This window comes from Neophocaena asiaeorientalis, unplaced genomic scaffold (assembly GCF_003031525.2).
Source record: "Neophocaena asiaeorientalis asiaeorientalis breed wild unplaced genomic scaffold, Neophocaena_asiaeorientalis_V1.1 scaffold14, whole genome shotgun sequence".
Lineage (NCBI taxonomy): Eukaryota > Metazoa > Chordata > Mammalia > Artiodactyla > Phocoenidae > Neophocaena > Neophocaena asiaeorientalis.
Window position 1 is genome coordinate 12,287,230 of NW_020175192.1, and position 27,030 is coordinate 12,314,259.

The following is a 27,030-nucleotide window of genomic DNA, read 5'->3' on the forward strand; positions in this document are numbered from 1 at the left end:
AATACATACAAGTCAATCTTTCCCGGAGCTCAGGCGTTGGAGCCATATCCACGGCACTTTTGCCATGGCAGTTGACTAAAGTGGGATCGGCACCATGACTAAGTAACAAAGAGCAGACCTCTACACGATTCTTGGAAGCAGCCTCATGGAGTGGGGTAAACTGCCAGAGATCCATAGCATTAACACAAGCTCCATGCTGAATTGAGAAAAAAAAAATTAATGGTCACTAATCATTTCACTGGATCAAAAAACTCGCTTATTTGACTGTAAATTTCAGTTATAACTCTGAAATGTCAACAATTGTTTTAATTTCTTTAATTTCAGCTTTTAAAAAATAGTTTAAAATAAGCTGAATAATTAAAAAAATTTAAGGCAATGGTGAACCTTAAAAAAAAACAATTTTATTATCTTAAAAATCTTGGCAAAAAACTCCCATGAAAGCTCATGATGAGTTAAAAAAAAAAGCAAATAATATTCAATATTTTTAATTTCTCTTACCTTTAGTAGCAGTTCTGTGACTTCGTAATGTCCATATGAACATGCATTATGGAGAGGAACAAGTCCACTAAATGGAAAAAGGCCAATTAAAATACTGACATTTCAAAGAACTTAGAGTCATTTATCCAAGAAGTGCTAAGAAACAAAATCTAATAAATCGTAGTACAATTATGTTTAAAATATTTTGAAGTATTAAATAAGAGAATACAAAGCATAACTAATGCTCAACCTTTTGTATTTATCTTGTTTTATGTATGTCATTAAATATAATGATAAAAGCACCAATTAGAAAAGCATTTTGATAAAAGGAAGAAGTGCATGTACTAATTGAAAATCGCATGCTTTATATAGTAAGTATATATAGAAAATACATGTTAACTGATAGTGAATTGAAATATTCCTACCATTTTATTTCACTTTCATGGTAATTTCCAGCATAAGAATTCAATATCCAAACCATTACAATTTGCATATCCGAGTTATCATTCTGCATGAGTCAAAGACCCTCTTTTTTGTGGTGTACTTATCTTGAGGACTCACCTATTGTACACCATCTGCTTTCAGACATGCACAAAGGAAAAGAGATTTACAAGAGCATCAGGCATTTGTGCCCCTATACTATGGGAACACCATTCACATGTGGCACAGAACCTGGCGCAGGCAAGAGAGAAAGAGCACCAAAAAGAGCAGATTTTAAATGATGGACTCCTCTTCTGAGAGCTGTCTCAAGTACTGAGCTCTTTCTTCTTGTCTATGTTTCCTGACATGGAGAGGGGCAAAGTGAACAAAAGCCTGCTCCAGGGCTTCTTTTCTTTATGCTGCTTATCAGTGTAATATGAACACTACTTCATCTGGGCAGTCAGGTCAATTATCTTTTAGATATTAAAGTGGCATAATGAGAAATGTTAGCCCATCACATAGGCTAGCAGATCCAACTCACATTTCCCTGGAGGTTAGCTAGGAAAGTGGTACAAAGGTTTCCAAAATGCACCTATTCATAAAATAAATGACATACTGCTTTCTTGGTTCCCAGACACCTCTCTCCCATATCAACCTTCATAAGGACCTTTTAGGTTTTCTCAGTTTAGATGGCCAAGATTTCATCAGGATAAAATCAGAATATTGTATACTTACGTATACTTATGATTTTAGTTTATTAGTAAGAGATGGTCCTTTCATACCTGATAAATAGGATAGTTATGTTACTGGATTATCAGAATTTTTTATTTATCTATCTTTCTAAAGTGTAACTTAAGAGTTGAAAAATAGTAATTGCAATTGAGAGAAACAAATTTTAACTTCAAATAATAGAATACAATAAAATTAAACTAATTTAGGAAATTGTTATGAGAAGAATCCTTAATTAGTAGGAACGTGAAAATGAAGTCAAATCACTGTGAACATTCTTAAAATGCTACACAAGCTTGTAAGGCAATGGGATATAAGATTTTGTCCAGTGCTCAAAAACTTTAGTGTATCAGATGTTGAAAACAAAGAGTAAATATCCATGAATGAAACCATTACAGGAAATAGGCTGATACACGTACCCTTTGTCTTTTGCATGCACGTCAGCACCATGCTGGAGAAGAAGCTGAACGATCCGAACTCGGTTGTAGCCCGCTGCTAGATGTAAAGGAGTTGACTAGATAGAAAAGAGAAAGAAAAATGTCGGAATTGACTAGATAGAAAAGAGAAAGAAAAATGTATCCCCTTCTTCAGGTAAATAATTGTTGCTTTGGCATCTAATCTGTATTTATTTATTTAAAGACAATGAGTGTTAACATACACAGAAAATACTGAGGTGAAGTGCCAAAAATTCCTATTTCCTAACTGGATGAGAGACGATTCACTCATCTCAGGAGTAAATTCTAACTTCAGTGCCATTCACCTACTTCTCCTACTGGTTTTTCAAGGCCTTCAGTTATCAAGCCCTACCCTACCTATTCCACATTATTTCTTAATTTCTTTCCATCATGGACCATTCCTACTGTTCTGCGAAGACATGTCGGGGCTCATATTGCTCATAATTGGAAACATTCTTCTTTATGTTACTTGCATCCTGTCCACCTTTCAAATTCTAACTTTTCAATCCCAATTCTATCATAAAGAGCTAGCTGTCAAAATTTCTCTTTAATAGGAAAAGTTGAAAAGCATCTCTGAAGAATATTTGAAGAAATTCTAGTGGAAACAAAAAAGACGATGGACCGTATTCATTCCATTAGGCTGCTAGCAATGGGTCAGAATTAATTCCCTACCTTGGATACGATGAAATATGCCAAGATAGTATTTAATTCTTCTATTTTATGTACTGCATATGCAGTATAGATAGAGGAGGAAAATAAAAGTTTCTTCCCAACTAATTTCTGCCACATTTTAATTTGAACCAAGTTATTAAAAGGTGCTCTGCTCACATATAATATGATAATTAAAATAATCAAATGTGTCCTCACCTTTTAAAAAAAATCAGAAATAACATTACTTTAATTAAAAGTTTCTCTGCAACCATAGCAATTTTCCCACCTCTGCTCATTTATTTAAAGTTTCAATACTGTAATGGCTTTTCACACAGGGTCTAATATACTTTAATGTACTACCATGTCTCATGTCTTCTATTTTGGGCCTTGGGATTTAATAAGATTTTCCATTTATTTTCTTCACATGTTTTGATACAATAGAATTACTTAATACTGTGCTATCTATTACTGCTTTCAAGGCACTCCATACATTTTATATGTTCTGACAGTCTCTAAGTTTAGGAACTATTTTTGAGCAATACACAGCTAATAATGAGATCAGGTAGTTTGGAAAAGAGTCCTGAATAGGAAGTCAGGAAACATGATCACAGTCCTGGACTTGTGGAACTCTGAAAGTTATATTACCTACATAGCTCAGCTTCCTCACATGTAAAATGGAGATAAAACCACCCATCCTAGCTATTTCAAAAGTGCATGAAAAGTTTTCTCCCACATATACCCACATACCTTTAAAATGTAAAATGCCACATAAAAACAGATGACTAAAATTTCTGAATCATCAAACAAGCAGCCCATCCAAGTTTCTGCCTTCAGACACCTGTCAAATGTTACTGTAAATGATACCTCTAGGGACTACCAAATTATTTTCAGGGCTTATTTTCCCCATCCTTTAACATTTTAAAGATGTTGTTTCACTATCTTCTGGCTTGCATTGTTTCAGACTAGAAATCTGCCTACATGCTATCTTTACTCCTATGTACATGTGATTTTTGTTCTGGATACATTCATAATTTCTTTTTATCACAGACTTTAAGAAATTTGACTTGTGATGTACCTTGGTACAGTTTTTTTTTTTTTCCTTCTTTTTTTGGTGTATGTGTGTGCTTGGGGCTGGCTGAGCTTCTTCGATCTATTATTTACAGTTTTCATCAAATTTGGAAAACTTTCAGCTATTATTTCTTCAAATATTTTTTCTGCCCTCTCCCTTACCATTCTCTCTTTTGGGGACTCCAATTGTACAGATGTTAGGTTGTTTTCAAAGCTTGTGTTTAAGCTTTGTAAGCAGGACCAGAGCAGCCTTTGTTCTAGGACTAATTTTCCCCTTCTACTGAAGCATTACCCTTTTGAGTACTCTATGATATCTAATGAATTATGAGGTTTGTCCCTTCTGGCTGGTGGCAACAGAAATGATTAAAGTCTCTGTGAGTTGCTAGGATTGTTACCTCTAATCCTTTTGGGTGGTTCCTTTATCAGCCTCAGGTAGTTTCCTCATATCTGTATTAATCAGTACTCAGCTGAAGATAGTAAGGGGATCCTTTGCAGCTCTCTGGAGCTCTCTTCTCTGTGCAGCTCTCCCTTCCCTGGTCCTCCACCTTGCTAACTCTTGCCACCTTGGTCTCCTCAATCTTCTAATTCCATCTTCTCGAGTCAGGGAAACCACTGGGTGCCTCCTGGATTTTCCCTCCCTGCATCAAGGCCTGGAAATTCTTTCTAGGCAGCAACCTGGAGCAATCACAGAACTCACCTTATTTGATTCCTATCACTCAAGGATCACTACTATGTACTGCCTGATGTTCAACTTCTGAAAACCAGTTTCATATACTTTATCCAGTTTTTTTTTTTAATTGTTTCAGGAAGGAAGGTAAATCTAGTTCCTGTCACTCCTTCTTGGCCCACTTTCAGGGCTGAATTTGACTTTAAACTGCAGTTGGGAAGCTTCCTCAAGAGATAGTAACTGCTTTGGATGAATGGTCAATGTGTCAGTAAGCTCTCATAGGACATAGCTGACATTTAATATTATAATGAAAAGGTGACAATTTCATTGCTGATGCACAAAAAGATTTTCTTTTTTCATATTAAGTATCTCTTACAAAATTTTATTTGTATATAGTTGGGTCAATAATAGTATATATTTCTTATTCTTGAAAATAAACTAAGTCCCTAAATGAATGAATACATATACACACACACTAATTGTTCATATAGAAGGCCAAAACAAAAAATTATATCTAGTTTCTGGATTTTAAAAAATCATCATGAGACTAAAAATTATCTATAATGCTTTGAAAATGGTAATATAATTTTTAATCTGTATGATTTTAAAACTTATATAACTCAAATAAACTAGAAGGCTCTGTAATTGAAATAGTAGAAAGTGATAGAAGGCCTGAAAAAGAGCAGTTGTTAAAAAATGAAGTTGAGGAGTGAGTGTCAAAAACTATTAGGAAGGAGAATTGCTAGAATCTGATAATTGATAATAAGTAGTAAGGGATATAGCAGCTTCCAGTTTGGAAATGTCAGTGATAGAGGAAGGAAAAGAAGGAAGAAGGGAGGGAGGGAGAGAGGGAAGAAGAGAAGGAAAGGGAAGGGAAGGGAAGGGAAGGGAAGGGAAGGGAAGGAAAGGGAACCCAAAGGGAGAGAATGTGAGGTTTGGGTTTATTGTGTTTGAGAGCCTATACGATACCCTAGTGGTAATGGGACTAAGAATGGAGTTTTGGAAAGATCACTCTGGTTACTCAGTAGAGAATAAACTGGAGAGGGAGGGCAAATCTGACGACAGGAAGACCTGAATAGAAGCCTGCAGGACTAATCTAGGAGGGAGATAATGACAGTGTCAGTTAGCAAAATGGTAGCAGCATCTAAGTAGAGGTAGTTGAGCTATGGGAGTGGATGAACTCACAGGGAGAGTGAGTACAGAACAAGCAGGATGAAACTTTCTGAGGAGTCATTCCAATGTGGATGCTAACTGTGCAAACTAAATAGTATCATTGGAAGGCACATAAAAATCTGTGAAATGCCTGCAATAAATCTGAGGAAATGGTATAAAGCAAAAAGAAAAAGTACAAATTGAGAACAAACGATGATTTGAACAAGCTTATACTACTAAGAGTCCAGGAGTTTTTCCTCTAGAAAAAAATTTATCACTAAACATTATATACTAAATGCTATCTTCTGATGCAAGGCAATTAAAATCATGTGATCTAGTGAATGGTTACCACATAGTGCCAACTTTATACCTCAACTACCAAATGGCATAGCAACGCTAAGAGTAATTTTCTAAATGCTAGGATAATTAACAGAGTGTAATTTTGGTTTGGAAAAAAAAGGAAAGCAGGCCCATTTGTAAAATACTCACACGTTACTTGATAATTTTGTGTTGGCTGTAAACTAGCAAACACAAGAATCAAACATTTAAGGCATCACTGTGCACAAGACAGCAGTCACTGTCAGTTTGCACACCTCATATTTATTCTTAAAACAGATTTTTTGTTGGGAATACTTTAAAAGTCAAACATGTAGAGCGAAAAAAAGAATAAAATAGGGGGTTTCCCTGGTGGCGCAGTGGTTGAGAATCTGCCTGCTACTGCAGGGGACAGGGGTTCAAGCCCTGGTCTGGGAAGATCCCACATGCCGTGGAGCAACTAGGCCCGTGAGCCACAACTACTGAGCCTGCGCATCTGGAGCCTGTGCTCCGCAACAAGAGAGGCCGCGATAGTGAGAGGCCAGCGCACCGCAATGAAGAGTGGCCCCCGCTTGCCACAACTAGAGAAAGCCCTTGCACAGAAACGAAGACCCAACACAGCAAAAATAAATAAATAAACTCCTACCCACAACATCTTCTTTAAAAAAAAAAAAGAATAAAATAAAAAACATGTAGGGTGATAAAGTATGAAACAACTGCAAATATAAAAACTCTTATCAAAAACCCATCTTAATATTATTCTGCTGTAAGAGAAATGTTATTACTAATATTTTCATATTGTAAAATGTTTACAGAAAAAAGAATCCTTACTTAAATAAATCTCATAATTCAAAGTTTTCTTCTTGGAATCAGGCCATAGGAAACATAAACTTATATATATATACATTTATCTTTGATTTTTATGATACAGATTTGCAGCATACAATAATGCATTAACTTACCCTACACATACATGCATAGTTAAAATAGGAACAACTGACAACCTGTTATAAAACTGTGGATGCAACTTTAACAGAAGCGCAGGCAGCACAAAATAAGGAAGTGAGTGGAGGCTTTTAAGCCTTGGGTTTGCATTCCTCCTCTGCAAAATTTACAAGGTATATGGCTTTGGACTAATTTCTTAATGTCTCTGAGCCTTGGTTTCTAATATCTGTAAAATGAGAATTATAATTCCTACCATATAAGGCTATTTCATGCATTATAGATAACTATATAAAGCACCTAATACAGTATCACATTGAAAAAGCTCAACAAATGGTGGTTATTGCTTATTATCACCTTATTAAGTATCTTAGAAGTTACTTCTTAACGGTCATTTATTAGTCCTCATCTTACTTTACCTATCAGCATCCTCTGACATAGCTGAGCACTTCTTCCTTCTTGAAATGTTTTCCCCTTGGTGTCTAGGACACCTAGGTACCCATACTTCTTTTCTGGTTGCTCCTCACTTTCTTGACATTGGAGAACTCCAGGACTGTGTCCTTAGACCTTTTTTCCTCATTATCTACACTCACTCTTTTGGTGATCTCATGCAGTCTTGGGGCTCTAAACAACATTTATATGCTGACAACTTCTCAATTCTATCTCCAGTTCAGTCTTCTTTGCTGAACTCCAAACTCTCATAATCTAACGTCCTACTTGACATCACCTTATGGATATACAGGAGACACTGCATGCTTATCATGTCCAAAACTGAGCTCTTAGTATTCCCTCCAAAAGCTACTCTGCAGAATTTCCTATTGCTGTTAATGGCAACTCCATCCTTTTAGTTACTCAGGTCAAAAACTTTGATAGTCTTTCTTGATTGTCATCTTTCTCTCACACACTATGCTCACTGCATCAGACTATTTCTGTTGGCTTTATCTCCAAAGTCTCTCCAGAATCCCATCACTTCTCACCACATCTACTATCACTATCCTGGTCTAAGCACCATCCTCTCTCAGCTGATTGGTTGTAACAGCCTCCTTGCTTCCAGCATAATTCTCTGAGAGCCTATGAAACATAGCAGCAGAGTGATCCTGTTAAAATGTTAGATGTTCCGGTCCTCAGCTCAAAATCTTCCAATGGCTCTTCATCTCACTCTAAGTAAAGCTGAAGTCTTTATAATGATCTAGAAGGCCACAGACAATCTCTCATTACTACCTCCAACTTTCTGACCTCATCGTTCACTCTGGTTCACTCCAAACAGCTCAACTGCCACAATTATTAATTTGCTAAAAAAACTAAAGGCCTACAAATAACAAAATATTTTCCCACTTAAATTTAATTTCACACATGACTCCTTAACAAATCCAAACAATGGAAGACAAAGTATTCCTAAGGATTAAATATCAAAGCAAGAAAATTCTATAGATACACAATGCAGCCATCACCTTTGGAAGACCTATATTTTATTATGTGCCTAGAATATAAAAATTTAATTTCCAAATATTTTTTTCCTACTGAGCAAAGAAATCATGAAAACTACATCTCAAGATTTAAATGTATTATTACATATTCAATCCTAAGGGAATTTTAGCATTTAACACAAAACACACATGGCTATCTCACAAATGACTGCTGGGTACTGGGGAAAGGTTCCTCAGTTTGTTAGTACTGAGAAAGCTTTTGAAGTTAACACGGAGACAGAATATCCCAATCTTGACAGCACTTCTCATCTAAGAAACATAAAATATTATAAAAATTCTTAATTTCTTAAGACTATTATTATTGTTCTATTTTTACAAAGTACAGGCATACCTTAGAAATATTGTGGGTTTTGTTCCAGACCACTGCAATAAAGTGAATATCGCAATAAAGTGAGTCACAAATTTTTTGGTTTCCCAGTGCATACAAAAGTTATATTTACACTATGCTGTAGTCTGTTAAGTGTGTAATAGTGTTATGTCTAAAAAAAGTACATATCTTAGTTAAAAAATACATTATTAAAATGCTAACCATCATCTGAGCCTTCAGCAAGTAGTAGTAGTAACATCAAAGACCACTGATCACAGATCACCATAACAAATAGAATAATGAAAAAGTTTGAAATATTGTGAGAATCACCAAAATGTGACACAGAAACATGAAGTGAGCAAATGTTACTGGAAAAATGGCGCCAACAAACTTGCTCAACGCAGAGTTGCCACAAATCTTCCATCTGTAAAAACAGTGTCTGAGAAGTACACTAAAGCGAAGTGTAAAACGAGGTCTGCCTGTACAAAATTTGGGGCAATCCTTAAACAAGATTTTAAAATGAGATTCCAAAATACCAGTACTCCAGATAAATATCTCCTTTCCTCTTATTCTGTCTTTGGACACTACTTTTGCAACAAAAAGTGGTCACTAAAAAGATTGCCAAAGACAGTCTTAAAACTATTTGCCACAATCTTTTACTGTAACACCTGTCATGAAATCATATAGTTAAATATCTATGTGTCTGTCTCCTCTAATCCACTGTGAGCTCATTGAGAATGAACAGCATATCTTAATTTTACGTTAGAAGGCTTAACACAGTGCCTCATACTAGTAAAAAAAGAAATGAAAGTTATGGTTGGCTTTTGATTTACGTTAATAAAAGAGAACAGGGGATATGAACAATCCAGCTTGGTGAATTTGATTTTGAATTTGTGTGAAAGATTTACACCACATTTCAACACAGTCCTGTGTGATGTTTGAAGCGTTCCCTAGGAAAGAACAAAACCCCACAACTGAGAAGCCAGGATGTAAGTCATCAGAGAGCTGCCTAACTTCATGATGTGTAGTGTACTGAGGTTTTCTTTAAGATTTCCACTTTGACCTAGATCAAATCCTCCTGAATTTTTCAGATTAGGGTAACCAATTCATCCTGGTTTGCCCGAGACATTCTTAGTCTCAGGAAACCCATGCATCCCAGGCAAACTGGGATGGTTGATCACCCTGCTCTAGCTAGGCTTAATGCTGAATGAGTTTCTTGGTTTCCGGAGCTGTCCCAAGTCAGAAAGTAGCGTGTGTGTGTCTGTGTATGTGTGCCCACCTGCAAGGGCACACATGCATTCAGAATAAGACAAGACTTACTACTTTACCAAATCAGGAGAAGAATCATAAAACTTTATCATCTGCTCAGATCTTTCAGTGTTCACCTGAACATCCATGTACTCATCACCCAGATTCAACAATCATTTATTATTAAGACTTTGTTACACTGGCTTCTGTTATCTCTTTTATTTTCCCCACTGAAGTATTCTGGAGCAAATTCAAGACACTACATACTTCTGTAGGTGCCTCTAAAAATTATGGGCAATTTCTTAAAAAATCCCGATATTATTACATCTAATAAAATAGTGGTAAATCTTTGGTATCACCTAATGTCCATGTCAGTATTCAAATTTCCTGTCTGTCTCAAAAACTTTAAAAAGTTCATTTGCCGGATGTCAGGAAGAATACATTTTGTTATTGGGCCGTTATGTTTCCCCAAATCTACGACGGTCTTTGTCCCTCCTTTCTTTCTTTTTCTACAATACTGACAACTCTCCTTCTGCAATCTGCTTTTCTTCTCTTAAAATATTAGCACATAGAGGTCTATCTTATTCTCTGGATAGTATTTCCATTGTGTAGCTGCATCGTAATTATTTAACCATCACCTTATAAATGGACATTTACAAATGTTCCAGCTCTGCTCTGGTTATCTTAACAAAACACATCTCATTCAAACTTATCATTTGGTTAAGATAGATCAGTGTTCCCCTTCTACAAATAAAATACTGTATCTGCCTTTAATACAAAACTCCCAGGGAGATATAATAACTGCATAATCAGAGCTTATTAAATTTCTTTTAGGCACAGAGACATGATTAATCGGCTTGTGAGGTACAGCTAAGAAGTTCTTTGAGACAGTGATACTTAAATCAGAATCAAGCCAAATTAAAAGCTAGAGAATCAATACGGGCATGAGTCCATGGAAATAAATATATCTCATCACTGATGCCTGTCTTTTGAAGAGGTATTTTAAGTAGTACCATAATAAAGATTAGACAGTCTCCTTGAAGTTTCTCAACTCTTGGGCTATTATAATAATAATTTAAAAGAGAAACTATCTGGAGAATGAAAATGGATGAACCAAAGTAGAAATAAAATTTTAAAAAGATACTTTATTCACACCTTCCCCCCAAACTATATCTCTTTTAACTTGTCTCTTCTACAGAGTACACTTTACTAGATCCTCTAATAATAATGACTTCTTTCCCATTATGAGTCTTTTTTTCTGGTCCTGGCATTCTTGGTCAACAGTTCTCTAAAGCACAGTGCCTAGAGCTAAATACACCTAATAATAGATACAGTCCCATCACAGCAGATTAAATCAGGACTAGTTTCATAAATAGACATATTACTCCTACAACCTAACAGTGTTTAACGTATTAATGTTTTGAAGTCATTATCTCTGTAATGGGAGGGAGTTGGGTAACAATAGTACTGGCTTCCTCACAGTGTTATTTTCTGGCTAAAATGAAATAAAACATATAAAAACATTTTGAAAATACCAAGTATTTTATTGAAATAACAGCTAAAATCTACTGTGTACTTTCTATGTATTAACTTGTTTACTTTACACAACTACTACCAGAACTAGAAACTATTATTATCTCCATATAACAAATGAGGAAACTGAGAAACAGGGGGGTTAATACAGCAAGTTAATAGCACAGTCAGAGATCATATGCAGGTAAGTCTGACTTCAGAACTCTCATTCTGCCTTCCTTCCTTTCCTTTGGCTGGGCACTCAGGTTCTGGATAGTATGTTCAGAAATGGATCAGTATGGCTGAGAGGCAGGAAGAATTACTCTTGGTAGGCAGGGATTACTTTGGTAGTTCTGACTCAACTCAGCACTCAGATCAAACCCTATCAATACTGAGAGTGTGACCATACTGTTGGATGAGTGCCCCAGAAAGGTAGGACTTTTTTTTTTTTTTAATTTGAAGTATAGTTGATTTACATTGTTGTGTTAATTTCAGGCATACAGCAAGGTGATTCACATATATATCCTTTTTCAGATTCTTTTCCATTATAGGTTATTACAAGATATTGAATATAGTTCCCTGTGCTATACAGTAGTAGGTCCTTGTTGTTTATCTATTTTATATATAGTACTGTTAATCCCACATTCCTAATTTATACCTCCCCTGCCTCTTCACTTTGGTAACCATGAGTTTGTTTTCTATGTCTGTAAGTCTATTTCTGTTTTGTAATTAAGTTCATTTTAGATTCCATTTTTTAGATTCCACATATAATTTGTATCATATGATATTTGTCCTTCTCTGTCTTACTTCACTCTAGGTCCATCCATGTTGCTGCAAATAGCATTATTTCATCCATTTTTATGGCTGAGTAATATTCCACTGTATGTATGTATGTATGTATCTTCTTTATCCATTCATCTATCTGTTGATGGTCATTTAGGTTGCTTCCATGTGCTGGCTATTGTAAATAGTGCTGCTATGAACATTGGGGTATATGTATCTTTTCGACTTAAAGTTTTCATCTTTTCTGGATATATGCCCAGGTGTGGGAATACTGGATCATATGTTAACTCTATTTTTAGTTTTTTAAGAAACCATACTGTTCTCCATAGTGGCTGCACCAACTTACATTTTCACCAACAGTGTAGGAGGGTTCCCTAGAAATGTAGGACTTCTTAACAAAAGAAGTTATTTAAAATAATAAGCATGAGGACTTCCATGGTAGCGCAGTGGTTAAGAATCCGTCTGCCAATGCAGGGGACACAGGTTCAAGCCCTGGTCCGGTAAGATTCCACATGCCGCGGAGCAACTAAGCCTGTGTGCCACAACTACTGAAGCCTGCGCGCCTAGAGCCCGTGCTCCACAACAAAGAGAAGCCACCACAATGAGAAGCCCGCGCACTGCAACAAAGAGTAGTCCCTGCTTGCCGCAACTAGAGGAAGCCCAGGACCAGCAACAGAGACCCAACGCAGCCAAAAAGTAAAATAAATAGGGCTTCCCTGGTGGCGCAGTGGTTGAGAGTCCGCCTGCCGATGCAGGGAACACGGGTTCGTGCCCCGGCCCGGGAGGATCCCACATGCCGCGGAGCGGCTGGGCCCGTGAGCCATGGCCGCTGAGCCTGCGCGTCCGGAGCCTGTGCTCCTCAACGGGAGAGGCCACAACAGTAAAAGGCCCGCATACCGCAAATAATAATAATAATAAGCATCAGGGGACATGGAGGAATAACAGAATATTGAAACTGGAGAAGAAAATTTACCTGCTTCTTTCCTAGTGCTGGATTTTTCTATGTATCTCTAACAGTCATTTGGTTTTTTCTTGAACTAAATCCCTCCAATTGATTCAACTGCTTCTTCCAGAATAATTTCTTGACTACCTTCCTGGTCACCCTCTGACTGGTCAATATCCCTCCTTAAATTGTGAAACCCTAAGTTTGGTGCTAAATCCAGATATGGTCTGGCTATGCATTCAAGCAGAGCCAGATGACAACCTGTCAGCATTAGAGTAAAGCTTCCAACATTGCACTGGGAGGTTGGACTAGTTGGCATTTAAGTCCTCTTCCAAATAAAGTTCTGTGAGGTAGAATAATGATTGATATTTTAGTCTCAAAGAGTATGCTTTTCCAAAGTAACATATGTAGTCATCTTTAGGAAGGAAACTAAGGCATTTGAAAATTTGTAGAATTTATGAAATATCTCATAAAACAAAATTTCTGTACTTCAATTGCCTTATATAGTAAAAGTTTATTTTTTAAAATGAGTCTATAAAGGACTATCCTTACTTTAAGTCTTATGCATGGGGAAGAGAAGGATAGCGGAAAGGAAATGAACAGACAATAGAGAGCGGGTAATCCATAGGGTAATTTTGTGAGAGTAAAGCTCTGAATGCCAACTTAATTAAATTTTAATTCAACATTATCATTGTGGAAACTCCAAGGGGATCTTCAACAGCCAGAAATTTGTGTTTCTCTTTTTCAGCCTCAGAATCAGCTGAAGAATTGAAATGTATGCATGAAAATGAGTTTCTAGCATCCTCTCATAGGGTTTATATGGGAAAGAAAAAGAATGCTTAACACTTTCAGAAGGTGCAACATTAATTTTGCATTGCTTAATGAGAAACAGCTGGCAGACTTTATGGACATCCAATTTCTTGGTCTGACAGTAACCTGATGTCTTATACTTTTCAAAAGAAAAGTTTTCACACTACTCAAACCTCACATGAATTCCTTTTTATAATTAATATTTACAATCTTAGGTTTTCAAATCTAAACATCAAAGATTCTAACTAACGTTCAACAGATAGATGACTTATTCTGGAAGTACAAGGAAACAAGTCCACCAATTGTCATTTAAAGATTATTTATGGGGAAATCATTCCACCTTAGATCCTTGGACAGTCATTTTAACTGTATAAACTAGAGAATGAGAAATTCTGTTATCTGATTTTAGTGTGCTTCAGAGCTCTAGGGCTTGGGAGACATGCTGTTACCTCAAAGTTCCTTCAGTGATCGAGTCCTGACATTTCTGAGTTTGCACATGTGAATTCAGCAGCCAAAGGCGGCCAGGAGCAGAGATCTCTAGCTCTATTCCCTGCGGAAGCCTCCTTACCCAATTCTAATGGGTATTGAACCCTCTCAGACACTAGGAGATTACTTTAGGGGAATTTTTATGGTATTCAGAGTAGGGTATTACCATGTTACTATTGAAAGATTAAAGCATCTTTACAAAAGGAAAATCAACATATGAAGTAATTTATATTTAGTCTATTTCCAAATTTACTAATTTGACTACCCAATATGTATTTCAAATAATTATGCACGGTATTTATAGTGTTTTTAAAGTTTTACTATTGATGCCATTCTTAGCAGAGAAAGACATTTCCTTATTAGTCACTGAAAATAGCCTTCTTTTAAAAAGGATATTAAGATTCTTGATACTTTTAGAAATTTCCTTTCATAATTCTAAATTAATTAAGCAAGTGAGAGAATGGATGAATATGCTTCGGAGGTGGGGGAGGGGAGATTTCCTGAACAATTATTATACTTCTTTAAAAAAGAAAAAGAAAGTAGCATACAAAAATAACCAGGTGAGTATGTCTGCCCTTCCAGTTTACATGTTGAAGACCTGACCCTCAACATGATGGGATTTGGAGACAGGGCCTTCAGGAGGTAATTAGGGCTAGATGAGGTCATGAGGGTAGAAGCCCTCATAATGGGATTAGTGCCCTTACAAAGAAGAGAGAGCCAAGAGCTCTCTTTCTCTCTCAGCAAAAAGGCAGCCCTCCACAAGCCAGGAACCCAGTATGGTATGGCAGCCCGAGCTAACTGAGATACCAGGTAACTGGTACACAATGAATTAAGAAATTGTTTATATTGTTTTCACATTATGGCCAAACAACTGTTTCTAATAATACCAATTCAAAGCTACAGATAATATCAGAGTTCTCAAATCCATAATGAACTCTCCACTTTTTGCTGCCTTTCCTTAGGCCAGAAGAGTTTCTGACATCAGACTTCTTTTTGTAACTAAGCAAGCCTTTTTCACATACTAAGGTTCACCCTTTACTAAAAGGATTTAAAAACTTTTTGCGGAATAATCTACTGTCAACTGACATTAACTAAACAGTTTAAGCCAGAGAGACCATAATCAAATCATAATCATTAGAGGGCTATTTTTTTTTTTTTTTTTTTTGGGCGGTACGTGGGCCTCTCACTGTTGTGGCCTCTCCCATCGCAGAGCACAGGCTCCGGATGCGCAGGCTCAGCAGCCATGCACGTGGGATCTTCCCGGACCGGGGCACGAAGACGTGACCCCTGCATCGGCAGGCGGACTCTCAAGCACTGCGCCACCAGGGAAGCCCTAGAGGGCTATTTTAAAATACCTTTATTATGTAATACTTAATAAATAACTATATGTAAATAACACCACTCACAATTCCACTCACTGAAGAACTAGGACATCAACAATAGCATAAAGTGACCTTCTGTGTTTCTACCTGATCTCCTATTCCCTTGCCACTCTGCCAGATGGATGTTTTTCAAGCTACTGCTGCAGCTGTAATCTAACCTACCCTATAAAGTCTGGTATACTTGGAGAGTCAGAAGAAGCACTTTAAACTTCAATTCTTGCAATTTTAAAAGGATATACTGAAATATCACTTTTGTAATTTGGCTTCTAAATCAAATTTTAATAATGAATCATATTCCCAGCAAAATGATTTAGTACTCGCTCTTTTTTTATCCCTCAACTAGTCTAATATTGAAAACTGCAGGAAACTTGTGGTTTTTGGATATGAGTATAGGAGAAACCGAAGTTCAGAGGAGGGTGGCTAAGCTGAGCTTAACTGAATTCCTAAGTTTTACCACCTGCTTTTTAACACAGGTCCCTTCCTACTAAAAATTCTTTTCTCAAAGAGAAAAACAGAACATAGTTGGCATGGGTACTAATTACCCTCACCAGTAGACATGTCATGCTTGACAAAATAGAGACTGTTTTAGTAGTAGTGATTCCCTAATGAAAAATAAAAAAGACATTTTCAGCCCTTATTGTTACACAATGAATATACACATGCATAAAGATTTTATACACTATATCCCAACGTAAGCAGGCAAGAAAACTTGCTCCAAGGGATTTCTGCATTACCGTTAAGACATGCACTGTTCAGCAAGATGTACTTTAAAGAAGTGATTTGATTAGATATATAATTAAACTTAAAGTACTTGAAGAGTTCCCTAATGCACACTTACTGCATTTTGACCTTCTTATAATCCCAAGTAACATCTAAACTATGAGCCAGAAAAGCTGGACACTAAAAAATGGTCTGACATTTTATCTACCAAGATGTGGCAAGAATAGAGGAGGATGATAAAGGCCACTAAAGGCCACAGGGAGCCACGCATGGGCCCTCAGGTAATGCTAACACTTTCTTAAAGGGGAAAAAGGCTGTATATAAACTTTATTCCAGATACCAGGAGTGTTTTATCTGCCGACTCTTACATAATCCAAGTCTGTATTACTTACTCTGATGAAAAATAAGTAACAAAATACATAACAATCTTAAAATGTTAGAGTTGAAAGGTAAATTGAAGCTCATGTGGCCCAAAGCCATCATTTTTTAGGCTAAAAGACTGAGAACTCAGAGATATAATAAAACTTGCCATGATCACATAGCTAGTAATAATTTTAGCTTAAAACTTGGTCTTCTAGCTTCAACTTCCTACTTTTTCCTACAACGCCATGACCCATAAAGATGTGCATAAAATTATTTTTTGCTTTCTGAGGGAAAAAAAATCTTAAATTGTAAGATATAAATACAAAGTAATTGAACATATCAAAAGAAAAAAATATGTTTGGTGATTTGTTTAAAAATCTTCACTTAGGGCTTCCCCTGTGGCGCAGTGGTTGAGAGTCTGCCTGCCGATGCAGGGGACACGGGTTTGTGCCCCGGTCCGGGAAGATCCCACATGCCGCGGAGCGGCTGGGCCCGTGAGCCATGGCCGCTGAGCCTGCGCGTCCGGAGCCTGTGCTCCGCAACGGGAGAGGCCACAACGGTGAGAGGCCCGCGTACCGCAAAAAAAAAAAAAAAAAAAAAAAAAAAATCTTCACTTATTCTTCCAAGCAGCTGTGAGAGAACCATTTTCAGTAATCTGCCTGAGAAATGACGCAAACTTTCTTGACCAACAGACAATATGCATTGAGTTATACTCAATATTTTCTTATAGCAGGGGTATTTCAGTTAGCTATTACTACATAACAAACCACCCCTAAAATGGTAGGTTACCTGGGTGGCTCTTCTGCTCTATGTGGTATGAGCTAGGTGTTAGGACGATTGGTGTCACCTGGAGGCTGGACTGGACACTCAGCTGAGGCTAAAAGTCTAGGACACGTGGAGAGTTAGAGTCATCTAGAGCCTTAACCAAGCTTGGTGGGTCTTTGGCTAGAGGCCTCAGTTCTTCCCCACATGAACTTCTCCATACGGCTGCTTGTGCTTCCTCATGGCATGGCAGCTGGGATCCAAGAAAGAGTATTCCAAAAGCAAGAAACTGCAGCTACCAGGCCAATTCCAAGGGCTAGTCCTAAACCTGGCATGGCATCACTTCTACTTCATTTTATTCATCAAAGCAGTCCCAGGCTTAGTTCACAGTCTGTGTGGGAGGGGACTAGACAAGAGCATAAATAATGAGAGGCCCGGTTCATCGAGGGGTTGTCAAAGTAACAATATGAGGACTGTTAAAATCCTGTTCCAGCAAAATATTTAGAGAAGACTTACACTGAAGGAGGGAGGTGTTAACCAAGAATACTGTATTAGAATATGACAAATTCACATAACCCTAAAATTTAAGTATAAATTGCAAAAACCATTGCATTAATCCTACATATTCTTTGTGCTACACTGGATGTGCTTTATGGAATTCAAATGAATGTTGTGGCATTATTTTCAGCTGGATATTAATGTTTAATAAATATATTCTTAGAAAATGGGCATATGTATCTTATGAACACACTTCTGAATTTATAAGCTGCAAAAATAAACAAATTTAATTTATTAAATGTGATGTGGGGTGGGGAGGAGACAAAGACCAAGTTCCAAGACAATTAATTTGATTGTATGCTTTGTAGATTACCTGGTAACCTACGTTTTATCCAAATGCCACCTGGGACTGAGCTTGGTAATAAAGACAATTTAAGTGGAGAAGTGGGGGATGCAGAAGTACTCAGAAGTATGTATGTGTCCATTCTAAATACGCTCAAAAGCAAAAAATGTAGCAGAGGAGTAGGGATCTAAGTTTCTGAAGTTCTGCTATGTGCTACATTTATCACATTATTTCATTTAATCCTCTCAAATGTCTTGTGGAATGGGTATCATCATCCCCATTTAGTAAAGGATACACTGAAAACTGTAGAGCCATAGTCACACACTTAGAAAGTGGAAGAGCAGAGAACAGAATCCATCTGTTTGGCCTCAAAGCCTATTTGCTCTTTTGACTATCACATAAGTTTTTTATGGTATCTACAAGGCATGGTACTAAATTCTACTTTATTTCTGATTGATCTCTATTAAAAAATAGTTTTTAAACACTTCACTATTCTCCATTTCCAGAGTCTTATTCATTATTAACTATTTTATGGAAGCAAACATTTACACAGTAGAAATCTGACATTTAGAGAAACTCTTCAGTTAATATTTCTAAATTTAAATCATGCTCCTCCAGTTGCCTTTCATCTAAATTTGTGATTTCTTACAGAAGAGCATACATGTCTAAATACTAATGCTTTAAAAATAAAAGAGCAAGAAAAAAAATCTCACCTTAAATCTACACTTTGTATCACAGCAAAAGGAATCATATTTTTTTAGGCACTGGCTTCAATGTCCCGGATTATGTCTTCATCATTCTAACAATTTTGAGCTCCTTGTGAACCAATACCATTAAACACACAGTTATCTCCCATGACACTTAGCACAGTGACCTATACATGGCATGTATTGAGTGCTGACTGAATGAACAAAAGGAGCAGAAAGAAACTACCATAACATCAAATATTTTATAATAAAAACAAAATTCCAACCAACCATTAGTTACTTTCAATATTTGGTGACATACAATTACAGCAATAGTATGCATAGTAAATGCATGCAAAGATACATATTATTTCTATTTAGGAATATGTATAGTAATGCCAAACTCCAACCTATTCCTTGTTATAAGGAGGGCATAAACTTAGGACATTTATTTTGGAAGGGGATAAAGGCAGCCAGGAAAGGGACCTAAAAGAACTCTGAAGAGGGTTGAGTGTTGGAAAAATCTGAGATGTATTCAAATACTTATTTTCATTCATTGTAAAAAGGTATCCTTATAAAAATTAATATTGCAAAACAAGAGACGACCGCCATCTCAAATTTATATAGCAAACAAGACCAGAATATTCGGATAATTGCTAACAAAATGTCTGATCATGATAGAACATGCTGCAAAGAGAGAGCAAAGGACAAGACATCTAAGTTTGAAAATATAGGAATTACAGAAAGGAAGCAATCTGTTTTAAGGACCTGGTCGCTGAAATTCAAAATAAGAAACTATGGAACGCTATGCCTAATCACAATGGGCAGGAGACAGAAGAACAATAAATTATATCTATGCCCCTATGTTTCTAAAGTGGCCAGCATTAGAACAGGTGTGTAATTGTATGAAAGTAGCATTTTAGAACAAAACATTACAAAAAATGTTTCTGCCTTTGCTTTTTAGGGAAAACAACAACACCTGGAAATTTCTAGAGCAGTCAAGCTCTGCTTTGATTTACATGTCAAATAAAAGCAAAATATAACCATGTAAGTTACTTAAAACCTTATTGGTACTTCACTATTTTCAGATTCTACAGGTTATAAAAACAAATGTCTGTGGGAAATAAAAATTTTAACCACTGAGATATTACCTAATGGGATAACCATCAGGTCACAGTACAGAATTAAGAGACTATTTAAGTTTACACTGTCACTGTACAAGCCCACGTACCACTTGGAAAAGGAATGCTGACGTCTAAACCCCCCACATATATCTAGGCAATTTCTCCACCCACTAGTTAGTGTATAAGGAACATTGCTTTTCTAAAAACATTACAAAATTGACACTTCCATGGGCTTTTAAAATTTACAAACCAGGAATCGTAGTAAAAACAGTGACAGGCAAGGATTCAGTTAAGCACTGATACAGTCATTTAAAAACCTGCTAAAAATGAATTTGATTCTGCACTGTGTTCTAAAATGCAAATTCAAGAAATAAAACTTCATATACCTGACTAATTTATTATACATGTAAAGTACCTGTATCCTCTTGTTTATATACAATCTGACTTCCTAATTCTAGATAAACACATGCTAATGGCCTGGAAAAATACTAAATATATAAGATTGACTTGTAATTCAGCAGCTAGATTTGCTTACACATCCTCTTGATATCAATAGCAAGAAAACAAAAGAGACTGCCATAACTAAAGAATCTTTTCCCAAACTCCATCAGCACCCACAATATCTACCACTTCACGGCTTTACTGCAACTGGCATATCTAATAAGAATTGCTCTGTGCCATAAACAAGGGTAATATCTAAATATGAACATTATTCAATTTTAAACATGAAATTTTATTTGCATTCTGATGAACAATTTTGAATGATTTTTTATGTTATATGCATAGCACCAATACCTAATAAACGCTTAAGTCTAATTTTCTTTTTCTATCTAATTTGAGAAAATTGATAATCTAAAAAAGTATAGGAGCACATTTTGGAAAATTATTACATTATTTATATGTTGTGAAACCTTCAGTATAATAGTAATATTTGAGACATGTACTTAAAAATGTTCTACACATTAAAATATATAATTCTCCCTTGTGGTACAATTACTCAAAAATAAACTGATAAAATAATACTAGTAATAATATATAATAACAGAAAATATACAATTCCCCATTCATATACTTCTGAGTTAATTTTCTAACTGGCAAAGAGCACAGATGATTTTTTTCACTCGAAGGATAAAATTATGTTCATCTGGGAGCATATTCGTAGCCTAAGTTTCTGCTACATGCAAAATGCCAGGCTTGGTCCGGTACAAAAGAGAGCTAATAGCCAAGTAGAAGAAAAAGATACGTACGAATAACCACAATTCAAGAACTCTGCGGTAAATGCCATAGAGTAATACAGAAAAGGAGCCATAGGAATTTGAATGAGGAATATGTTAGTTTCAGCTACACGAATAAAGGAAGTGTATCCTCCTTTGGGGAGAAGGAAAAATAAAGAAGTTCTACATATTTGTGTAGGGACTGAAGCAAGGAGAAGAGGTAATTTGTTAATTATCAGTGTTCACAGTCCTTAATTATTTTGACTCACTGAGCTAGGAATGGGGCTGTCAAGGTATAAGGGTAAGGATGGGAGAATGAGGCTGGGATGGAAACTGACTCCTGTTATAGTAATCTCACATAAATTTTGGAATATTAAAATGGCTGTGGAAAACTGAAGTAGGCTGGGCTCTAAAAGAGTTCTGTCTAAAGATATACCTGCATTTACAGATAAGAAGGGTTCTTTCTGCATAGTGATAAAAGTCGCCTTATCTACTAAAAGGATCCAAACAAAATCTGGAACTCAAAGTAACTCAAGGAAGTTAAAACTCCCAAAGCAACTTCAAAATTGAAGGGAAAATGAGCAGTAACCATTTAAAAACATCTCCCAAAAGTCATCAATAGTACCAAGTAAATCTTTGCTAATTTATAGCTTTATATATACATAATTTAACCTACCATGAAAGTACAAGTCTCTCTCCAAATTATCCAGAGAAACTAAACATTCATTAGGCCATGAGAAATAATATACAAGCCATCTTCAATAACAACATATATTTGGAAGTATTCAATTCAATGCCACTATTATATGTGTTTCATTAGAATAGGGAAAAAGTGAAAGGAAAGCTGAATAATTTTAATCTATAAAATTATCACTCAGAGAAAAATGAGTTTTTAAAAGCAAAACAGTTCATTATTTCTAAGGAGTACCATCCATCCTGATACTTTCCACAGTATATTTTCGATATAAATAATTCCAAAGGAATTAATTCTTTCATTATTAGGTACAAGAAATTCCTCAATATCTGCAGTGTAACTTTAAAAATGTTTTAGGTTTTAAAAATATAAAAGCCATCCTTTAACATTAAAAAATTAACCAACATTTTAAAAAAGACTTTATAGTACAAAGTGTTTTGTTTTTCCATATCTATAAGGCAAATCACTGCAAAACTTTGCGGTCAGATACCAAAGCCTATAAAGGATTACATTTTCAGTCTCTATTCAGCAAGAATATGAAGCAGATAATGAAGATACCACTGCATATTTTATATATTACCTTACATTTATGACAACTGTATATTAATACAGAATATTTTTCTCTGCTTTAATACTTTCTTTCAATATATAACGATGAAAACTTAGCCAATAAAAAAAAAAGCAGGGCCGTTACAATAGACCTAAAAAAATCATTAGCATTTTCTCAGCTTTAAATGGAAAAAGTGTTGGTTGCCTAGCAAACAAATTTTCCTCTGCCAAAAAGAAATAAAAATTATATCCTAACCAAGATGGGTAATTAGGATGTAAACAAATATCTCTAATTTCCATTATCATACACAGAAAATAATATGTTGTTATAATTTTAATCGCTAAAAAAGCTGCAGTTCCATTTAACAAATAACTTTCAGTGTCTGACATTTAAGAGAAAAGGCTTAAGATCCATGCTTCACCAGCTCTATGAACATGTCACAGCAGCATTTCATTTTACAGTTAAAAGGTACCAGTAAAATACAGCCATATATATGTATGTATATATACGTGTGTGTGTGTATATATGTACATACACATATATATGCCAACTTTAAAATTTTTAACTGTAAAGCAAAAAGAAATCACTGAAGGGGAGTATTATATTTTAAATGACTTACCTTTCGCCCATCACTTGCATGGCAATTCACATTTAGAGGAGTCAGTAAAGCCATTAGTTTTTCTTCATTACCACTCCTACAAAAAGGTAGTAAGTCAATTCCTATAAAATTATAGCGCTTCTTATGAATGTTTATGGATATTTTTTACAAGAGAGTAGAAAATGATATGGGCTTGCTTTGATTTCTTTAATATGGTTCTGAATGAATCTCTTTTGCTTTATTCAATTCAATCAATATATTCCTAATAATTCCTGTTAATCATCATCCAGTGGTATATCATAGATAAGGTAGCTTTCTACATTTTTGTTTTATGTATCTGCATAAAGTCACCTTCTTAATTACAAACAAACTTTACTCTGATAAGTGATCTAAAACACTGGAGTTAAAAACATATAAAATGCTGTAAAAAGCTAATCAATTAAATTATAAATGAACAAGAACAAAAGAAAATGGGTGAGAATTTTAACATTTACTTCATGCCCCTCATTCAAGCTTGGCTAGAAAAATTTCCAGAGAAAAATAAAGATATAGGTTTTTAAATACTCCAAGAATATCATTCGAAAAGCTCGGCAACTCGGGTTTGCAGTTACCTTAAGAAATGTTCCAAATAAAATTAACCTTACAATCATCACCATATTGAAAGACAGTCTCATTTAATACACTAATCGTGCAAAATAAAGTATACAAAGATTTAGTATAAGGTCTTACCCGCATTATCGTATAAAATCCAAGCAAGACAATAACATGTTATAATTTTTATAATCCTCCACCTGCCCTCCTCCTTTTCTCTCTTAAATGCATTATACTCACTTAAAATGAATGGAATCACTTACCTAGCAGCTTCTAGGAGTTCGTCTTTCTTGTATTCACCTAGATGATTGCAAAATATCATGCTGTTAGCATTTGGCAGAAGACAGATTAAGAAATGCAGTAGGCAGCAAATAGAGAATTAAATAGAAAAGAACAGAAAAAGAGAGTCCACACCCCGCTGGGTGATGGAGCCGTGACGTTAGCCAGCTTGTGAAGGCAGCATCACCAGTGCCTTGGAGACGGGCAGCAAATTGACGCAGCTTCTTGTCCAATCCTCAGATGAAATAGCTTTCTTCAGACGACCAATGAATGCTAAATCTCGTGTCCAGAAACACATTCCCTCTGATAACAGCATGCCAGTTGAAGACAATGTCCCCTCCCCCCTTTTCTATTCAGGCTGTCACAGTATACTTGTGAAGCATAATACATTCTGAGACAAAAGCAAAATAATGTGGCTCTTTAAAGGTACAAATTACTAATCTTCAAAAAACCTCAGTTTTATTTGTAATGACATGGAAAGTTTTGTCAAAAAAAACCACATTAATTACCATTGCTGAGCTTTACAGCAGAAGAAAAAAAATATCAGGATCAAGAAGCCTTTGCCTCGATAGGGTAGGTCTGTAGACTAGAAATACGTGAACTACGTACCAAATGCTATGAACCCCTTGGAGGCAGTGCTCTAAAAACCAAAACAGTGAATACATTCCTAAATGACAATAATATTCTAACGTGCTGCAACCTACACTTTATACAAATTCAATACCAAAGTTTAACAACAATGAATCTTAAAAATATTTTTTAAAAGGAGACTGGGGTCTCTGAGAATAAGCAAACATCCAACTGTTAAGATGTGAATAATTTTTCTCCATTCCATTTTTTAATATATCACAGACTGAAAATAGGTATATAATTTAGAATCTTCAATACAAATTTCTTAGGGCATTCAAGAACTAACAAACAAGTCTTTGCAAGCACAACTGAAGGAATTTTAGTAATATAGAGTGTGCTCACTGAATAAATAAAAGGAACAGCCAGGACCATGATTCAGCTATAATATGCTGACTCAGTTTGCTATATCACTAAAGAAATAATTATACAAAATGTCTAAGCAAGTAATTATGTGAAGGCAAATATTAAGTATACAAACAAAAAATAAAATTTTAGATGAAAATGTTATAATTCTATTAAGAAATAAGCTTAAACTACTTTAAAAAATCTTATCACTTATAAATATGGATTTCTTTGCATTTTGTTTATTTTGCTACAGAATGCAGAATATTGATGCAAATTTTTTTTTTTTTTTTTTTTTGCGGTACGTGGGCCTCTCACTGTTGTGGCCTCTCCCGTTGCGGAGCACAGGCTCTGGACGCGCAGGCTCAGCGGCCATGGCTCACCGGCCCAGCCGCTCCGCGGCATGTGGGATCTTCCCGGACCGGGGCACGAACCCGTGTCCCCTGCATCGGCAGGCGGACTCCCAACCACTGAGCCACCAGGGAAGCCCTGATGCAAATATTTTAAGGACGTCTCAGGACCATCAAGCACATGTTTAAATTCTATAACCCTTCATTAGCAAATATTTCTTTAAACTTTTGTCTTGATTCTTAGATTAAGATTTTATTAAATCTAGAAACTGTAAGCAGTTATTTTCAAATAAGGAAAAAATTGTTAAATATCTAGTCTCTCCTAAGGGAATGTTACATACCAATAAAGTCACGGGCTCAACAATATACATGGATAAGCTAGAATGCATGCTTCATGGTAAGAGTCGGTCTTTCTAATTTCCCATGTATTGTATTCCAGATTCTTTAACTGATTGACAGTTTAAGATTTACATTATTCTAATCCCCCACAAATAAGGTTCTTGTCTTCCCAAAACCAAAGACCTACCTTTATTAAATATTTTAGGTGGCAATATGGAAGTGAATGAGTCAGTTTAAGAATCTCCTTCTGAGAAAATGGTATGACCCATACCCTCAAACGCCTTAAGAATCAAGAGCAAAATAAGTGAAATTATGGGATAATCTATAAAAGTCACTCATTTAGTCAGTCAGCAAACAATTATAGGCCAGATTCAAAACCAAAAAAAGAAACTATCATCTCTAAACTCAAGGAATAATAGTCTATTAAACAAGACAAACAAGTAAACAAATGATGAGAGTAGGAAATGAGTCTTATGCTATGAAGAATTTAAAGGCTAGTCTAAGTAGGATTAATAAGAGGCAGGATAATTGTAGTTCAAGGAAGGTTTCCTGGAAGAAGGAAAACTTGTGCAGAGTTTTTAAAGGAAGAACAGGTGATCCTCCGGTGAAGAAGGGTGAGGGAGAAGGAAGCAACCAAAGTAAAAGAAATGAGAGGGGCAATGGCTGCTCAGTAAACCTGAAACAAAGCACATTTGCAGGGGAATGGGTAAGAATGAGGCAGAGAAGAAATAGATCACATGAATGGCACTCTAAGAAGTTTGAACTTTATTTTGAAAACAATGAGGAAATACTGAAATATGTTAACAAGTAGAGTGCAAAGTATATTTAAAGATCTATACGTTTTGTGATTATTTAAAATATTCCCATATTCTACTCCAGTGAACTTTTCTTGGGGAGGAAAGTGGCCCAAACGGGGTAAAGGGAGGTGAAGACAATCAATTCTGACACAGTCTATATTTTGGTGTAAGTATACATTTCCTGATATACAGTAATCATACTGAAATTGAGATCTGAAAGCAGCTACTACTGAAATTGAAGTCATAGTGAAACATGACTTCAGTAAGCTAGGAAATAAAACTGCAAAGTATTTGGCATCTCCAAAGTTCACATCAG

General features: G+C 35.8%; 1 protein-coding gene across 2 annotated transcripts in view; it reads right to left on the reverse strand.

Annotated features, from left to right (window-relative positions):
* TNKS (tankyrase) overlaps nt 1–27,030 on the reverse strand; it is a 171,953-nt gene that overhangs the window by 61,825 nt on the left and 83,098 nt on the right. For both annotated transcript variants that reach the window (XM_024765070.1, XM_024765071.1), the window contains exons 4-8: nt 24,241–24,277; nt 23,408–23,483; nt 2,046–2,140; nt 499–565; nt 10–196 (exon numbers count right to left, since the gene is read on the reverse strand). In XM_024765070.1, the coding sequence (XP_024620838.1) occupies nt 10–196; nt 499–565; nt 2,046–2,140; nt 23,408–23,483; nt 24,241–24,277 (462 nt within the window). The remainder of the gene's footprint in view (nt 1–9; nt 197–498; nt 566–2,045; nt 2,141–23,407; nt 23,484–24,240; nt 24,278–27,030) is intronic.